Here is a 19,204-nt window from a genome sequence, read left to right on the forward strand (position 1 = left end):
TAGCCAATCCATTCAAATTGGCATCGTTATTCCCACGTGTGGACCCTTCTGCTCGGGTCACCTCACGTAATCTTCTTGGTTCTTTCGGTAAAGTCACGTAGAAGGGAAATAATAAAATAATAAAAATAAAACTATGATTTTTTAATTATGTTTTATCTTTTTTTTTTAAACATAAAATAATTGTATTGTTTTATTTTTATTATTTTATTATTTCCCTTCTACGTGACTTTACCGAAAGAACCAAGATGAATCCCTGCAGTTACGAAAGCTTTAAATCGAAATTTACCTCACGTAAGTTAACATAACAAAATACACGTGAATAATACCTATGTGTATGGGCCCAAATAAAGCTACAATTAGCTAGTCATAATGTTATGAAGGACGGTCGCTTACAACTGAATACATAACCAAAAATAAACATCAACAATCACATCTTAACCACAAAACCCCACAACAGCGCACCTCAAAAAACAACAACTTGACTACCCAAGCAACAAAACGACACAAAGATAACAAAACAATAAACAATAAAATCACAACCAAACTTCATCCCGCAGGCTCCAGCGTAGTGAGTAGGCCACAGTGGAGCCTGCAGCCGGGAGGAGGAAGATGGAACGCGAACATCCTCACAGATCATCATCATCATCACAGGCATCACTACGATCATCACACTTGATCGTGACATTAATCTTCAAGCCAATAACATCGTCACAATCATCATCAGCCTTGCCTCCACCATGACTGATTCTCGTCACTTGTTCATGAGCACACGGTAAAAAGCTCAACCCAATCGGCACGAAGCCTCATCAACATCATCACAAACACTCGTCATTAACACACTCAATCACATTCATAATCACTCTCATCATCATCACTGACCACTCGAGTCGTTATTAGATTCACGGAAATATGTTTATGGATCACGGCATTACGTCACCCTCACATAAAAGATACAAAAGTCACAACCACCAGGCTGAGTGTTCACCAGGCTGGGTGTTCATTGTTCACCCTCATATGGACGAGATAGTCATTGTTGTCAGTGATGGTGGTGGTGCTGGCCCACTGAAAATGAGACTCGTTCTTGCCTCTTGAGAATCACCTGGTTAAACCAAATAAACTTTCAACTATCCACACCCCCTCTATGTAATCCCCACTGACTGCCCTCACTCCCCACTGACTGCCCTCCATCCCCACTGACTGCCCTCCATCCCCACTGACTGCCCTCACTCCCCACTGACTGCCCTCCATCTCCACTGACTGCCCTCCATCCCCACCACCCAGAAGCCATCACGGCCGTGTACGTGGAACAGCCTTAGTCGGCAACGGAGTTGCAGCACGGGTCAAACAAACGTCGCGATTTTATCACTCCTCACATTTGTGCCGCAAAAAATATCTCCTACATTTTTACACACAGACACTGTCGTTATCGGGACTACGACATGCCTCATAACATGCCTGCACTGTTTGTGTCATTCCGTTACCACGGAGACGTACAAATATATGCGAGTGTCGAACTGTCCAGTGGGATCATGTGTGTGTTTCTGACCGGTGTGTACGGCTGATGTTCATATGAACCTTGTGGCGGTACCCCGGGGTACCATGGTACCCCGGCTCTCGCATAATGTCCGTGATGCAGTCATTTTTAGTCTGTTGATGTTCGGCGATGCAGCAATCGACTCGTCTCGACGAGCTGTACACGATGCACTACGGCACAATCGTCCTCGCTGCGTTTCCACATCGCGGAGTAGCACCGATTTCAGATTGATTGGTACCCCAGTCACGGAGTGAAGTACACCCCTGGAAAAAAGAGTGTCCCAGAAACAAAATATTTAATTGCCTCGGCCATTTTGTATTATTTGGTACCCTGGGGTACCGCCATAAGATCATTTATGACTGATTTGTACATGAGCGTACGTGCACATAAATTAGCATGTGCGCGCAAGATTCGTAAATCGGGCAATCTAAACTCTAGTTCACCTTCAAATTTCACTCTCGTGCTATCGCTAATTTGAATGTGTCTGCAGCGCAGAGATCCGTGTCGCGCTGCGGTGACCTGAGTCACGCGGCAGCCATCCAGGTCACGTGGCAGCGGGCAGGATTTTCAGCAGGGCCTCGATCATGTCGGAGTGCGTAGGACGGAATGGCAGTCCGTCCACCTCCATGCCCAGCGTCCCCGTGACCCCGCTGCGCACCCCGTGACGAGCGAGGATGGCGAGGAGAGCCTCCTCCTGCGAGGCATGAGGCACAAACACACGGAAACGTGGACATACGGAAACGTGGACACGCGGCGTCAGGGAAACGTGACGTGTGCACGTGGCACGGACATGAGACACTGGGGTGCGATGTCCCAGAGTGGATGAGGCCCCTGTCACCTCTGCACGTGTAGGTGACGCAATGGAGGTACGCAGTGCCGGATTAAGCTAGTGCGGGGCCTGCAGCATATGTTATGAAGGGGCCTTAAAAAAAAAATATTCAAGCACAATTTTTTTACTTGCATAGTAAAGTGATTGTATTTTTTTATTTGCTATACAGCCAGATAATACGACAAATCGCTAACCTTAAACACCCAGTCGTTCATAAAAGTTTAAGGCAGTATAGTACTATCGTAATAGAGCAAGTGCAGAATCACTGAACCGGCATTGATAGCTTGAACGCATTTAGCGTGGGGCCCTTGAAAGTGCGGGGCCCGTAGCATATGTAGCTACTTTTGCTACTGGGATAATCCGCCACTGGAGGTACGGACAGGGTAAGCGTAAACAGCAACAGCAACCACCAAACACCCCCACACTATTAGGGAGGGGGTGGGGACGGTGGTGGCAGTGGTGGCGGTGTGGGGGGAGAGAGGGAGGGAAGAGCGGGGGGTTCACCTTCTGCACGGAGGGGAGCGCTCTGCTCCACACCTGCCTCTGCTCCAGGGAGGCCGGGGTCCCCACGGCGCGGCGCAGGTAACGCTCGTGCACGGCGCAGGTGCGCAGCAGGTACAGGGCGCACGCCACCGCATAGCCTCCCCAGTTGGACACCCCTGCATGGCCGTGGGAGGTGGGAGTCTCGGTGAATGTCTCAGGTGAGGGTGAGTCTCAGGTGAGTGAGAGTCACAGGTGAGTGAGAGTCTCAGGTGAGTGAGAGTCTCAGGTGAGTGAGAGTCTCAGGTGAGTGTCTCAGGTGAGGGGGAACCTCAGGTGAGTGAGAGTCTCAGGTGAGTGAGAGTCTCAGGTGAGTGAGAGTCTCAGGTGAGGGTGAGCCTCAGGTGAGGGTGAGCCTCAGGTGAGTGAGAGCCCAGGTGAGTGAGAGTCTCAGGTGAGTGAGAGTCACAGGTGAGTGAGTGTCTCAGGTGAGTGAGAGTCTCAGGTGAGTGAGAGCCTCAGGTGAGTGAGAGCCTCAGGTGAGGGTGAGCCTCAGGTGAGGGTGAGCCCCAGGTGAGGGTGAGCCTCAGGTGAGGGTGAGCCTCAGGTGAGTGAGAGTCTCAGGTGAGTGAGAGTGTCTCAGTGCATCAGCACTCATCCCTACCCCTATACCTATGTCAACCATTACCCGCACCATTAACTTTATCCCTAGACTACCCCTACAAGTATAACCTGCTTAGGTCTTTGTGGTTGTGCTGCTGCGTAAGCTCTCTCGTGTGGTTTTCGGGTTGTGCAACGCGTTGTTCGGTTGACCCACGTGTTGTTCGGTTGTGCCATGCGTTGTGCCACGCGTTGACCCATGCGTTGTGTCACGCGTTGGGCCAAGCGTTGAGCCACGCGTTGTTCGGCACAATGTCCGACATTTCCAACCACGTACCAGGAGCTTCCTTCGGGCTTCACTCCTTCACGCGAAGGCAGCTTCTTGAGCATGCGCACCAAAACGTCGGACATCAGGCAGTGCAACTCAAAAAACACATCGGAGAGCTATCCCCCCCCCCCCCAGTTACCACCCCGTGAGCCTGTCACTCACCCCCACTCACTCCAAGCCCCGCTCCTCACCTGTGGTGATGGTGAAGTCCGCGGGCACCGCGCAGGCGATGACGTCGCCGTTCTTGACATGAGTGCGCACCGCCTCGCTCACCCTCCCCATGCCCAGCTCGTTACCCCCATCCCCAATACCTGCCGGGGCAGGGGGTGGAGAGGGGAGATCGGGAGTGGCGGGGGGGGGGGTAAGAACGCGACAGTGATTGAGTCGCATACCGTGTAGAATCTTACAACTCGAGAGTTGATTATTTACAAAGTGTACAGGTGACTGCAGAAATTATAGACGAGGGAAAATACCAAAAAATGAAATCTGCGTACTCGTGGCTACACCACGAGAAGGGGAGTGGAGTCAAGGAAGCAGTGAATGGATAAAAGAGAAAGGAACGAGGAACTGGAAAGGGCAATAAAACAGGTGTTAAGATATTTTAACATCTTAATACCTGTTTTATTGATACTGTCAAGGGAGGTCCCATGATACAGGGAAGGGATGTTGGAACGGACATCCCCACCAAGGCAGACAATGAGCGCACGGCTCAGGAAGAGCAGCCGGGTGAAAGGAGCACCGAGCAGGAAGGGAAGGAGGAGGGGGAGATGGAAGGACCCGGTCAAGACGTCGGGGATGAGAGGGTGATGATGACGAGGGCGGAGAGAAAAGAGAGACGGGAAGAGCGGAAGGGATCTGCACGGAGGAGCAGCATCTTGTTTTTACAGTGGGCGGTGGGGAGAGGGGATGGATTTACGGCGTGCTTGGTCTGATTTAGAAATGTAAATATTGCATTGAATCGTGACCTCGAATCGTAACAATTCAAAGCCAAAGGAGGGAACACGCTGGAGGGCACGACCTTTGCGGAGATGGAGCGATGAAATCGACTCGCGTGCCGGAGAGACACGGCCAGGTCTTTATTCATCAGTTCATCGATTATGAGCGATGGTAATGATGACGACGACGACGAGCTCGGCTCGCCTGAGCCCCCCCCCCCGAACCGAATCTGATTGGTGGCTGCAGCGTTTTTCACTGCAGCCCACGCCGGCGTTAACGCGCTCCCCGTGGAGTCGGGGAACCGACTCCCGGCCCCGCCGCGTGGCCACTCGCCTGTGGTGGAGACCCCGCGCGTGTCCCGCGCCAGCCAAAACAGCTCATCCAGAGGGTCGACCAGGTGCCCGATGTTGATCTTGCGCGCGTTGTAGTAGCACCCGTCGGCCGCCGCGCCCGCGCGCTCGATGGCCACCAGGTGATCATAGCTGCGCCGGGCCGAACACCAGGTGCCCGGCGTGACATACAGAGCCGCGTGCTGGATGCTGCTGTCCCATGTGCTGTGTGATGTGGCCTGTGTCCCATGTTTTCCTGTCCTGTGCGCTTGCCGTTACCTGTACTATGGGTGCTGCTGTCCCCTGTGCTGGGTGCTGTGGCCCATGTCCCCTGTACTGCTGTCCTGGGTGCTGTGTGAAGTGTGCTGTGGCCCGTGTCCCCTGTACTGCTGTCCTGTGTGCTGTGTGAAGTGTACTGTGGCCCGTGTCTCCTGTGCTGCTGTCCTGTGTGTTGTGTGAAGTGTACTGTAGCCCGTGTCTCTTGTGCTGCTGTCCTGTGTGTTGTGTGAAGTGTGCTGTGGCCTGTGTGCTGAGTCCTGCTGTCCGTGGTGCTGGTACCGAGGTGTGGGCCCCTCCGGGCCATCCTCCAGCAGGAAAGCTCGCGCCGCGTCCTGGCCACGTCCCTCCATCGTCACGACCGGGACCTCCTCATCCAAGACCCCTGGGACAAAGACCACGGGGGAAAAACACCCCCCAACAGGTCACACAGACAAGCAGACAGGCAGATGGATAAACAGAGCGACGGGTGTATGGGCACACATACAAGAGAAACAAAGAGAGACACAGACAAGTGTAGAGGAAAACATATAGACAGACATACAAACACATGTACAGACAGACACAGAGCGACGGATATTGAGATGAGCAGAGGGGCAGGCAGACACACACAAACGCGGGCAGAGAGACAGGCAGACTCACAAACATGTGCAAAAATTGGAAAATAGACAGACACATATACAGATAAACGTGCACGAGACATGCACGGAGAGAGACAGACAGATACATAGACTGAGAGGCAGGCAGACACACAGACATGGGCAGAGAGACAGGAAGACAGAGACAGACAAACAGACAGACACAGAGAGGCGGATACTGAGAGGCAGGTGGACACACGGACACACAGAGACAGGAGACAGGGAGTCATCGGACCTTCTCGCAGCGCGTCCGTCACGATGTCACGCATGAGCCCGGCAGCGCGCGCATCCGTGGCCAGGGCCACGCGCTTGCCCAGGGCCCGCAGCGCGGCGGCCATGGCGAGGGCCCCTGGGGGGCCGTCCGTCTCCTCGGGGGGCTGCTGGGTCACGTGGGTGGGGAAGCCGGTGATCAGCAGTACGGAGCGCGAGTGCGACAGGGAGAGTGCCGCGCGCAGCAGCTCCCCTGGCACGTGGAGGTGCTTGATTCCCCGGGAACCTGCTCATAGGGGGGCACACGGGGAAGGGGGGAGGGAGGCACAGCGTTCACGGGGGCATGTGGAGCCACGCGGGTACGGGGGGACATGGGGGGTGCACAGAACAGAGGGCGCGCTCGCAGGCCAAGTCCTGTGCGGCATGTCTTTTTTTTGTATCCGCAATTGTACTCCATTTGTGCCCTCGGCGTCACGTCGTGGGGTGAAGTGTCGATTCGGATCGCCCATGAACCACGGACAAGCTGGAAGGCAGCAGCCAAGCGGTGAGTCGGCGCTACCAGCAAAGCTCTACAGTCCTTTACATGTAAAGTTTTGTTTCAGCCAATTAATGAGTTGTTTATACGTAACATCTTATCCACACTAAGAGGCACATTATCCAATATAAACGTTATCTGAATGCTAGCCGAGTTTTTTAAAATATATATAATTCTCAAAGCTATCATTTATCCAAATTATGCCATTGAAACCCTACTCAATGATTCTATTGTTCAGACTTGAGAATATCGGTTAACTAGACGGGCAAGCTGGCCCCCGCATCCGAACCCCGTGGCCCAGCCGTGGCGACCTCGATGTTCTGACGCCAGAGCCACCCGGAGACCACTTCCCGCGGTGGGCGAAGGGGGAGGTGGGGCGGCACGTTGTTACGAGCGACGCGCGACCGGGGAGCGAACCCATACCCACCCGGGTCGAGCTGCACGTGCCGCTCCAGCGCGTGCACGGCACTCGCCGCCCCGGCGGACACGAGGCTGTAGAGGAGGGGGTCCCGCGACACGCACACCACCTCGGGGGCCCCGGCCTCCCCCTCCTCTCGCTGCTCGGGCGCCGGCCCCGCGCTCTGCCCCTTCACGTCCGTCACGAACATGCAGCCCGGGGCGTGAGTGAACGCCAGGGACAGGTCTGCAAACACGGACAGGCGACGGGGCTGTGTGTGCCGGTTCAAGTTCGTTTTGTCTAACCAGGTGAGGTCTCGACTCGAAACTGGGAGGAGTGTCATTTGCAAGTGAGACCTGTGGCACGAGTCTATGTACATACGTTGAACTTTTTTCGCACCGTAGGTAGCCAACCGTGCTAGTCGGAGGTGGGTACGTAGCCAACCGCGCTAATCGGATCAGTAAGAAACGGTGATTTGTGGTGAGATTTTCTAATTTGGGACATTTGGGCGCTGGCACACAATGGCCTACTCATTTGGAATGTACAGGGGATATTTAACGTCCACTGGGTGAAGCAGACGGCGTGTAGACGTGTTATAGAGGTAATAACCAGGACGGACACTGGATTCAGCAAATGCGTTACAGCTGAGCAATGTCGCCACCCAGGAGCCAGGTGAGGGGAGTGCAGGTGAGGGTTGTTCAGGTGAGGGGGTGTACAGGTGAGGCGATGGTGTGCAGGTGAGGGTTGTGCAGGCAAGGGGTGTGCAGGTGAGGGTTGTGCAGGTGAGGGTTGTGCAGGTGAGGGTTGTGCAGGTGAGGGGTGTGCAGGTGAGGGTTGTGCAGGTGAGGGTTGTTCAGGTGAGGGGTGTGCAGGTGATGGTTGTGCAGGTGAGGGGTGTGCAGGTGAGGGGCGTGCAGATGAGGGTTGTTCAGGTGAGGGGGTGTACAGGTGAGGCGATGGTGTGCAGGTGAGGGTTGTGCAGGCAAGGGGTGTGCAGGTGAGGGTTGTGCAGGTGAGGGTTGTGCAGGTGAGGGTTGTGCAGGTGAGGGGTGTGCAGGTGAGGGTTGTGCAGGTGAGGGTTGTGCAGGTGAGGGTTGTGCAGGTGAGGGGTGTGCAGGTGAGGGTTGTGCAGGTGAGGGTTGTTCAGGTGAGGGGTGGGCAGGTGAGGGTTGTGCAGGTGAGAGGTGTGCAGGTGAGGGGTGTGCAGGTGAGGGTTGTGCAGGTGAGGGGTGTGCAGGTGAGGGGTGTGCAGGTGAGGGTTGTGCAGGTGAGGGTTGTTCAGGTGAGGGGGTGTACAGGTGAGGCGATGGTGTGCAGGTGAGGGTTGTGCAGGCAAGGGGTGTACAGGTGAGGGGTGTTCAGGTGAGGGGTGTACAGGTGAGGCGAGGGTGTACAGGGCACTTCACAAAAATGTTAACACTTCCGAGAATTTGCAACAATACTACAAGAAATGTGCCTCCAGGCTCTGGAAACCACCTGGAGAAGATTCCAGGCACGCGTTGACAATGATGGCGAATAAGTGGAGACTCTTTGACTTTTTGAAGTTATTCACATACATGTGTTATCATGTTACAGTGTATTATACGTTCTTTTTCCATTAAAAACGATAGTCCCATATAAGTGTTAACATTTTTTTTAAGCACCCTGTATAGGCAAGGGGTCCCGTATGTACAATAAACGGCAGGGCCAGGCGAAAGCAAACTAAGAGGACCCCCAGTAGCCCAAGGTGTCTGCAAAACCACTGTGGGCGACGGTGTGTGTGTGTGTGTGTCTGTCTGTGTGTCTGTGTGTGTGTGTCTCTGTGTGTGTCTGTGTGTGTGTCTCTGTGTGTGTGTGTCTGTGTGTGTCTGTGTGTGTGTGTGTCTGTGTGTGTGTCTGTGTGTGTGTGTCTGTGTGTGTGTCTGTGTGTGTCTGTGTGTGTGTGTGGGTCTGTGTGTCTGTGTGTGTGTGTGTTATGTGTGTGTGTGTGTATGTATGTGTGTGTATGTGTGTTATGTGTGTGTGTGTGAAGAGGTGGTTGGGGTCACTTACGAGCGCTCTGCACGGCTTCGACCCCTGTTACCCCGCACGCCCAGAACACGGGGACATCTCCGGGGTCGCTGCTCACCGAGTCCCCGAAATCCGGCGCGGACAGGTCCCGGATCCCAAGCAGTCCTGGGGGAATGGGTAAGCACAAGACAAAGATCCGCCGTATAGCCTTGACAGACTGTTGGGGCAAGTGCTGTTAGTGGGCACACGAGGGGGTGGGCGGCCAGCACCACGCCCGGCCGCCTTTGTCTCCTCAGTGGCGATGTTTACACACCACACTGGGTACTACTTTGAGGCTGAGTCGACCTAGGGGAGGCCCAGGACCGTTTCGGATAATCGTCACTGGTGTTGGCCGTGAGCGGGAATCGAACTCGGGTCACCTGGTTCACCGGGTTCATAGCGCAGCGCGCTAACCGCTACTCTACCGCTATCCGTGTGTGGTTACGGGTAACCACACACGGGTTAACCAGAGATAACCACGTGCGTCTATGATTAAATCACCTGGCGTGCGTCCGATCTCGGCAACCGAGTAGAGGCAATCATCATGATCAAACGGGTTGTTATGGGCTGCTGCGTGGCCATGTAGTGGGCAGCAGAGGGCAGTGCAGAATAATTCAACGTTGGTCTGTACTGTCTAGCACTATGCTCAAGTGTAGTTTACTTGTTTACCCAGGTGAGAACACAAGAGACTAGGGTTAGGATATCATTTGCAAGAGTGGTTTTTGGTTCTCCAAACTGACAGAAGTAAAATAGAGCACAGCAGATCAGACCCCCGTTGATCAGCGTGGCGAAGTATGGTCAAACAACCCACACGACCTACACGGCATGGGGAGGTCCTCATCCGGAAATGGGTTGACAAACATGGCGTTATGTACACAAACAACGACATGCGGACATATCCAGATAACTGCAGACAAGGACACTCCACACTGGGTCCCAACAGGGTAACGAATCAAGGACAACCTTAAATTTCGATTTAAAGCTTTCGTGACTGCAGGGATTCATCTTCTTGGTTCTTTCGGTAAAGTCAACACGTAGAAGGGAAATAATAAAATAATAAAAATAAAACATAATAAAATAATTCTCACGACATTTCGGCCACAATGCAAGCAGCAGTCCTCAGGTGAAGACCAGGTCCTGCTTGCGTTGTGGCCGAAACGTCGCGAGAATAATTTTATTATGTTTTATTATTTTATTATTTCCCTTCTACGTGACTTTACCGAAAGAACCAAGGACAACCTCACAAGGGTAATTACACTAAAGCTAGCCCACGCACCAGTAATCACGCAGGTCTTTAATTTCACGCAGAGCTGCCCGGGGCTGAGCTCCGGAAAATATTTCACAAGAACCGAAAAAAAAACGATCACAGTTGGCCACACCCGAGCAGCACGACTCCGCATCGCGTCGCGTCGCTCACCGCACCTGGGTCCCCGATGTGCACGGGCGCCCCGTGCACGTCCTGGCGGGGGTGCGTGAGGCGGCACGCCGGTCCCAGGCTCGCCTCGGGCACGGGCCTCATGCTGACCACCAGGCGGCAGTCGAAGCGGCCCGCGACCTCGCACCGGGCAGACGTCTGCGGGGGGGGGGGGGTTTAGGGCACGGGGTTGAAACAGTGGACACCACCCCGCTGTAACATGACACACCCGGCTACATCAGGAGCCAGCCGGCTATATCAGGGACCATCTTGCTGTATGAGGAGCTAACCCAGCTATATAAAGTTCAAGTTCATTTATTAGGTATAGTCCTGTGAGCCATTCGGCTCTTGAATCGGGTGCAACCGCAACAAACAAAAAACATGAACAAGGAAACATCTTAAAGTGACTATGTGACTAAGTGCAAAGAGAAAATCCAGGAAAAACAAAGCAAAAATTCCAGGAAAAAACACCGTACACCAACGCGGTGTGCAAAAAACCCAATTGGGTGCAAGTCAAACAACAACAACCACAAGACAACTTAGATTAAGGCCATCAGTCTTACTCCGTACTACAACAAACGAACATGGTCAAACCAAAACACTTTTCGAAATCACCAAAATAAAGCCATAAAAGCAATGTAACAGTAATCATAGGAACTGTGACCGAATTTTAACAATAAACGACATAAACAACATGTACCACCAACTCCTGCAGCCATAGCTGGCTGCATTAGTCACTCCACAACATCAGGAGCCAACCCAGCAATATCAGGAGCCGCGTCACTATATCACGAGTCAGGCAGATACTTCTCCAACCCTCAGTATCCACTCCGTCTCTCCTGCCTTTCTCCGTTTATGTGCAATGAACGAGCCGTTTCCCAAAACGTCGCCTATTATATACGTTTACATTGAAGGCCACACAGTATTGTTGACGACTTACAAAGTCCCGTCATTTATTTATAATTGTGTGCATGGCTTTGAAGTCGTGCGGAGCAGAGCAGAGCCGTGAGTCTTCGCGTCGCGTCTGTAAGAGGCAGTGGATGCATCGGTTGGGTAAAAGCTGTGGCCGCCGCAGTCAGCGCACGTGTGGAGCCACGCATGGCTCAGGGTATCCACGGTGACTCCTCCGTCACGTAAACGCGTGCCGCGTTCAAGCCGCTATCGCCATCCCTGGTGAGCGCGAGAGATGATTTCTTATTCCCTTCGCCTCCACACCCCTTAAAGGGCACGCAGCAGAGATGTGACGGGGCAGGGTCGAGGGCCGTGCACTCCCCCCGTGCCCTAGACGCGCTACTCACGCTAACGCTGCGTGTGGGCGCGGGGGCGCGCAGCGAAGTGGGGGCGCGCAGAGAGGCGGATGCCCATCTCCTCCGGGCCGCCCTGCAAACGCGAGCGGGGACGTGGCCAGGGTTCATTAACTTCACCACGCGGCGGACGCCACAGTTAAAATGTTCCCCGTGTAGCCACATACGGATAGTGCTGTCAGGGAACACGTACGAAGGCTGGCACGGCACACGCAAATGATGGTGTGGCTACCATGACGCTTAGCTGCCGTTATTTCCCCAGTGCTGATGTTTATTCGCCGAACCAGATACTCTAATGCAGGGGTGGGGAACGTCCGGCCCGTGGGCCGTATAAGGCCCGCGGAATCATTTTGTGTGGCCCTGCCAAGGCAACCGCAGGCGGGACTCTAAATTCAATAAATCTAGGAGCAAACCTGGAAAAGCAGTTGCGAGTAGCAACATCATCAATACCAGCTCACATCACACGCCTCGCCAAAGAGAAGCAGTTCCAGCCATCGCATTAGGGGTGAGTTAATGAAATGTTTAACCAAATATAAAAGGCGAATTTTTAAGTTGATAATTTTGTATGGCCCGCGAATTATGTTATAAATATCCAAATGGCCCTTGGCAGAAAAAAGGTTCCCCACCCCTGCTCTAATGTAACGAGCCGGAATTCTTAGTCGGCGCTCCAGACATCGCGTCTCAACGATAGGCACCGCAGACAGCGCCTCTATCGATGAGATCTGAACTTCAGATAGCGATGTCGATGGAGAGTCCACGAGGTTATTTTTTACAATAGTGGTCGAGAATACCGTACGACATCACTTGTGGGGGCTGGGGCTGGGGCTGAGGACACGCAGGTGGGGACACGGGAGGACGGGGGCGTGCAGCAGAGACACGAGGACACACGGGGTCACACGGGGACACGGGGGAGGAGACAGCACATGGGGAGGGCATGGGGGCAGGTCACGCACGCGGTACATGCTGACGTTGCGGCCCTGCTGAACATTGCGCACGGGGATCCCCGCCTCCAGCAGGAGTCGCTCGAACGAGAAGCTGCAGCCGAGGTAGAAGGAGACGAGCGGGCTGGGCCCCGGGGCGGGCAGGGAGTCGGGCAGCCCGGTCAGCTGCCCGTGCTCGTAGCGACGGTAGCCCGGGCAGTCCGTGCTGCGCGTGTGAGAGCCGGGGAGGGGGGCAGGCGAATGTTGAAGGCGACGCGATGCTTCTACTGCACGCATGTCCATTCATGGTTGATCATCGTGATGATGTTGACATTGATGCTGGTTATGACAGCGATTGTTATCTATACAAAGCGAGGGTTATTTTGCCATCCTTGACGCTGCGTGGATAAGTGAGGATTGTTTAAAAAAAAAAGACATTAACTGTTAAGATTATGATGACGCTGCGATAATGCCCTTGCTGCCGATGATATTGATGGATTTGATAGTGCTGCTGCTGATGGCGATTACGATGATGATGATGACGAGTTACCGTATGTCAGAGTGGGCAGCGAGGGGAGGTGCTGCCCACTCGTCGGGCTGGCTGCGGTAGAGCAGAGGCAGTGGGCCGGCGTTTGCGCGGCAGAATCGCTCAAACTCATCCGCCACGGACTCCTCCACCACCACCAAGTTCGCCTGCGTGAAGCCTGCAGGGCACGCGGGCACACAAGAGTCATGACCCAGGCCAGCGCGACTCTGGTTCCCACCCTGTTTGGGCACTCGGCCAAGCACAGACTGTGCTGGAATCCAACTCGTTCTTCCCATGCAGAGACCGACGCAGTTGCTCCAATGCTCGGCAAGCTCCATGCCCTGTGCTCACCCAAAACGCATGCCCGGACATCACCAACACATACCCAGTGCTCACCCACAGATGAGCCGAATGCTCACATTCAATCGCCGAGCAGTGCTTACCTTCAGCCATGCCGGACGTAGACCTGCCTCTGAGCTGACCGCTTCTGATTAGACGTCGCACCTCTGCCGGGTCCATGGCGCCCAGTGCCAGCGGAGACAGCTCCATGATTCTCTCACTGAGGCTGCTCTTTCTCACGGAGACTAATCTGAGAGGGGCTATGGCCTCGACACGCTAACTCTGAGGCGGTAGGGACGCGGGGCACCTTGACAGTCGCGATAACGCGGGGTGTGGACTCTGACCTGACGGGGGTTGTTAATGAGAAGCCACGATGGTCCAAGATTACAAACATCAACCCGACATCCACGCAACATTAACCCAACATCACCAACATCAGCATTCACACACTCACCCAACATCACACGGCATAGACCAACATTCATACATTCACCCAACATCACACGGCATAGGCCAACATTCACACACTCACCCAACATCACACGGCACAGGCCAACATTCACACATCCACCCATCACACACAACGACCCAATGTAAGCCGTGCGCCCCGTTGAGGCCTCTCGTGGCTGTAGGGGTGAAATCACTGACCCCTGCGTTCTCCATCCATAGCGAGCCCCCCCCCACATCACCCCCCCCCCGCCGCCACACAACCCTCCTCCATCACCATTTCATACCAATTCACGACCCGTTCTGAAAAGCAAAAATAACAATTTCGTTTCTGTTTGCAATGGAGCAAATGTGACCGCAGTGCCCTCTCGTGGCCGCAACGGGCCACGTGAAAGCCGTTCCGTGCGGAGGATGAGGAACTGATAAAGGGCCACAGATGAGCAACCACGGGACGGGAACAGCCTCGGACAAGGCCACGGGACCACGCAGTGAGAACCACACAGAGACAACGACAACCACGCATAGACAACCACACAGAGTCAACCACGCAGCCATAACCACGCAGAGACAACCACAGAATCAAGGTGACATATCCACAAAACGCGGCGGGGCCACGTGTCCACACCAAGCACCACAACAACAACAGTAGCAGCAGTCAGTCACTACAACAGCAGCAGTCACTACAACAGCAGCAGTCACTACAACAGCAGCAGTCACTACAACAGCAGCAACCACTACAGCAGCAACCAATACAGCAGCAGCAGTCACTACAACAGCAGCAGCAACCACTACAACAGCAGCAGCAGCAGCAACCACTACAACAGCAGCAGCAACCACTACAACAGCAGCAGTCACTACAACAGCAGCAGCAACCACTACAACAGCAGCAGCAACCACTACAACAGCAGCAGCAACCACTACAACAGCAGCAGCAACCACTACAACAGCAGCAGCAACCACTACAACAGCAGCAGTCACTACAACAGCAGCAGCAACCACTACAACAGCAGCAGCAACCACTACAACAGCAGCAGCAACCACTACAACAGCAGCAGTCACTACAACAGCAGCAGCAACCACTACAACAGCAGCAGCAACCACTACAACAGCAGCAGCAACCACTACAACAGCAGCAGTCACTACAACAGCAGCAGCAACCACTACAACAGCAGCAGCAGCAACCACTACAGCAGCAGCAGCTGCAGTCACTACAACAGCAGCAGCAACCACTACAGCAGCAGCAGTCACTACAACAGCAGCAACCACTACAACAGCAGCAGCAACCACTACAACAGCAGCAGCAACCACTACAACAGCAGCAGTCACTACAACAGCAGCAGTCACTACAACAGCAGCAGCAACCACTACAACAGCAGCAACCACTACAACAGCAGCAGCAACCACTACAACAGCAGCAGCAACCACTACAACAGCAGCAGTCACTACAACAACAGCAGCTACTGACGGTGCCAGCTGGCGGCAGCAAGCGCTCATCTCCAGAGCGAGAGAGACAGAGAGAGAGAGACAGAGCGAGAGAGACAGAGAGAGAGAGACAGAGCGAGAGAGACAGAGAGAGAGAGAGACAGAGCGAGAGAAACAGAGAGAGAGAGACAGAGAGAGAGAGACAGAGAGAGATGGTTTCGGCTCTTACCGGCCGGGAGTCGTCAGGTATTGCAGGGAGCTCGCGGCCTCGTCGGATCCCTCGGCAGGAGCCGGATGCGAGGGCGGCAACTCAAACCCCCAAGGCCCCTTCCGCCCCCCTCTCATCCCCACTCTGCCCCCCTCTCAACCCCCACTCTGCCCCCCTCTCATCCCCACTCTGTCCCCCTCTCATCCCCACTCTGCCCCCCTCTCAACCCCCACTCTGCCCCCCTCTCATCCCCACTCTGTCCCCCTCTCATCTCCACTCTGCCCCCCCTCTCATCCCCACTCTGTCCCCCTCTCATCTCCACTCTGCCCCCCCTCTCATCCCCACTCTGTCCCCCTCTCATCCCCACTCTGCCCCCCTCTCATCCCCACTCTGTCTCCCTCTCATCCCCCACTCTGCCCCCCTCTCATCCCCACTCTGCCCCCCTCTCATCCCCACTCTGCCCCCCTCTCATCCCCATTCTGTCCCCCTCTCATCCCCACTCTGCCCCCCCTCTCAACCCCACTCTGCTCCCCTCTCATCCCCACTGTGCCCCCCTCTCATCCCCCACTCTGCCCCCCTCTCATCGCCACTCTGCCCCCCTCTCAACCCCACTCTGCCCCCCTCTCGCCCCCACTCTGCCCCCCTCTCATCCCCACTCTGCCCCCCTCTCATCCCTACTCTGCCCCCCCTCTCAACCCCACTCTGCTCCCCTCTCATCCCCACTGTGCCCCCCTCTCATCCCCCACTCTGCCCCCCTCTCATCCCTACTCTGCCCCCCTCTCATACCCACTCTGCCCCCCTCTCATCTCCACTCTGCCCCCCTCTCAACCCCACTCTGCCCCCCTCTCACCCCCACTCTGCCCCCCTCTCATCCCCACTCTGCCCCCCTCTCACCCCCACTCTGCCCCCCTCTCATCCCCACTCTGCCCCCCCCTCTCATCCCCACTCTGCCCCCCTCTCATCCCCATTCTGCCCCCCTCTCATCCCCACTCTGCCCCCCTCTCACCCTCACTCTGCCCCCCTCTCACCCCCACTCTGCCCCCCTCTCATCCCCACTCTGCCCGCCCCCTCTCATCCCCACTCTGCCCCCCTCTTATCCCCACTCTGCCCCCCCCTCTCATCCCCCACTCTGCCCCCCCCTCCCTTCCCCACTCTGCCCCCCTCTCATCCCCCACTCTGCCCCCCTCTCATCCCCACTCTGCCCCCCTCTCATCCCCACTCTGCCCCCCTCTCATCCCCACTCTGCCCCCCTCTCAACCCCTACTCTGCCCCCCTCTCAACCCCCACTCTGCCCCCCTCTCATCCCCCACTCTGCCCCCCCTCTCATCCCCACTCTGCCCCCCTCTCATCCCCACTCTGCCCCCCTCTCATCCCCACTCTGCCCCCCTCTCATCCCCACTCTGCCCCCCTCTCAACCCCACTCTGCCCCCCTCTCATCCCCACTCTGCCCCCCTCTCAACCCCCACTCTGCCCCCCTCTCAACCCCACTCTGCCCCCCTCACACCCCCACTCTGCCCCCCTCTCATCCCCACTCTGCCCCCCTCTCAACCCCCACTCTGCCCCCCTCTCAACCCCCACTCTGCCCCCCTCTCAACCCCCACTCTGCCCCCCTCTCATCTCCCACTCTGCCCCCCTCTCAACCCCCACTGCCCCCCTCTCATCCCCACTCTGCCCCCCTCTCAACCCCACTCTGCCCCCCTCACACCCCCACTCTGCCCCCCTCTCATCCCCACTCTGCCCCCCTCTCAACCCCCACTCTGCCCCCCTCTCAACCCCCACTCTGCCCCCCTCTCAACCCCCACTCTGCCCCCCTCTCATCCCCCACTCTGCCCCCCTCTCAACCCCCACTGCCCCCCTCTCATCCCCACTCTGCCCCCCTCTCAACCCCACTCTGCCCCCCTCTCAACCCCACTCTGCCCCCCTCTCAACCCCACTCTGCCCCCCTCTGAACCCCCACTCTGCCCCCCTCTCAACTCCACTCTGCCCCCCTCTCAACCCCCACTCTGCCCCCCTCTCATCCCCACTCTGCCCCCCTCTCAACCCCCACTCTGCCCCCCTCTCATCCCCACTCTGCCCCCCTCTCAACCCCCACTCTGCCCCCCTCTCATCCCCACTCTGCCCCCCTCTCAAACCCCACTCTGCCCCCCTCACACCCCCACTCTGCCCCCCTCTTATCCCCACTCTGCCCCCCCCTCTCATCCCCCACTCTGCCCCCCCCTCCCTTCCCCACTCTGCCCCCCTCTCATCCCCCACTCTGCCCCCCTCTCATCCCCACTCTGCCCCCCTCTCATCCCCACTCTGCCCCCCTCTCATCCCCACTCTGCCCCCCTCTCAACCCCTACTCTGCCCCCCTCTCAACCCCCACTCTGCCCCCCTCTCATCCCCCACTCTGCCCCCCCTCTCATCCCCACTCTGCCCCCCTCTCATCCCCACTCTGCCCCCCTCTCATCCCCACTCTGCCCCCCTCTCATCCCCACTCTGCCCCCCTCTCAACCCCACTCTGCCCCCCTCTCATCCCCACTCTGCCCCCCTCTCAACCCCCACTCTGCCCCCCTCTCAACCCCACTCTGCCCCCCTCACACCCCCACTCTGCCCCCCTCTCATCCCCACTCTGCCCCCCTCTCAACCCCCACTCTGCCCCCCTCTCAACCCCCACTCTGCCCCCCTCTCAACCCCCACTCTGCCCCCCTCTCATCTCCCACTCTGCCCCCCTCTCAACCCCCACTGCCCCCCTCTCATCCCCACTCTGCCCCCCTCTCAACCCCACTCTGCCCCCCTCACACCCCCACTCTGCCCCCCTCTCATCCCCACTCTGCCCCCCTCTCAACCCCCACTCTGCCCCCCTCTCAACCCCCACTCTGCCCCCCTCTCAACCCCCACTCTGCCCCCCTCTCATCCCCCACTCTGCCCCCCTCTCAACCCCCACTGCCCCCCTCTCATCCCCACTCTGCCCCCCTCTCAACCCCACTCTGCCCCCCTCTCAACCCCACTCTGCCCCCCTCTCAACCCCACTCTGCCCCCCTCTGAACCCCCACTCTGCCCCCCTCTCAACTCCACTCTGCCCCCCTCTCAACCCCCACTCTGCCCCCCTCTCATCCCCACTCTGCCCCCCTCTCAACCCCCACTCTGCCCCCCTCTCATCCCCACTCTGCCCCCCTCTCAACCCCCACTCTGCCCCCCTCTCATCCCCACTCTGCCCCCCTCTCAAACCCCACTCTGCCCCCCTCACACCCCCACTCTGCCCCCCTCTCATCCCCACTCTGCCCCCCTCTCAACCCCCACTCTGCCCCCCTCTCATCCCCACTCTGCCCCCCTCTCATCCCCACTCTGCCCCCCTCTCTTCCCCACTCTGCCCCCCTCTCAACCCCCACTGCCCCCCTCTCATCCCCACTCTGCCCCCCTCTCAACCCCCACTCTGCCCCCCTCTCATCCCCACTCTGCCCCCCTCTCATCCCCACTCTGCCCCCCTCTCAACCCCCACTCTGCCCCCCTCTCATCCCCACT

General features: G+C 56.6%; 1 protein-coding gene across 2 annotated transcripts; it reads right to left on the minus strand.

The window, feature by feature from the left end:
- Positions 1–890: 890 nt before the first annotated feature.
- On the minus strand, positions 891–14,276 carry DGLUCY (D-glutamate cyclase). 2 transcript variants are annotated; one of them, XM_078870460.1, is made up of 12 exons: positions 13,728–14,276; positions 13,309–13,462; positions 12,792–12,984; positions 10,543–10,693; positions 9,124–9,246; positions 7,123–7,338; positions 6,186–6,446; positions 5,595–5,697; positions 5,041–5,189; positions 3,963–4,082; positions 2,868–3,022; positions 891–2,228 (listed from the first exon to the last, which is right to left on the minus strand). In XM_078870460.1, the coding sequence occupies exons 1-12, from the start codon at positions 13,831–13,833 to the stop codon at positions 2,079–2,081; spliced, it is 1,881 nt and encodes a 626-aa protein (XP_078726586.1). In that variant the 5' UTR covers positions 13,834–14,276; the 3' UTR covers positions 891–2,078. The 2 variants fall into 2 exon arrangements, with proteins under 2 accessions (XP_078726586.1, XP_078726588.1); XM_078870462.1 differs by lacking the exons at positions 13,309–13,462; positions 13,728–14,276 and adding an exon at positions 11,833–11,914 and having other exon boundaries at positions 12,792–12,954.
- Positions 14,277–19,204: the final 4,928 nt, after the last annotated feature.

This window comes from Lampetra fluviatilis, chromosome 30, assembly GCF_964198595.1.
Source record: "Lampetra fluviatilis chromosome 30, kcLamFluv1.1, whole genome shotgun sequence".
NCBI classification, from domain to species: Eukaryota; Metazoa; Chordata; class Hyperoartia; order Petromyzontiformes; family Petromyzontidae; genus Lampetra; species Lampetra fluviatilis.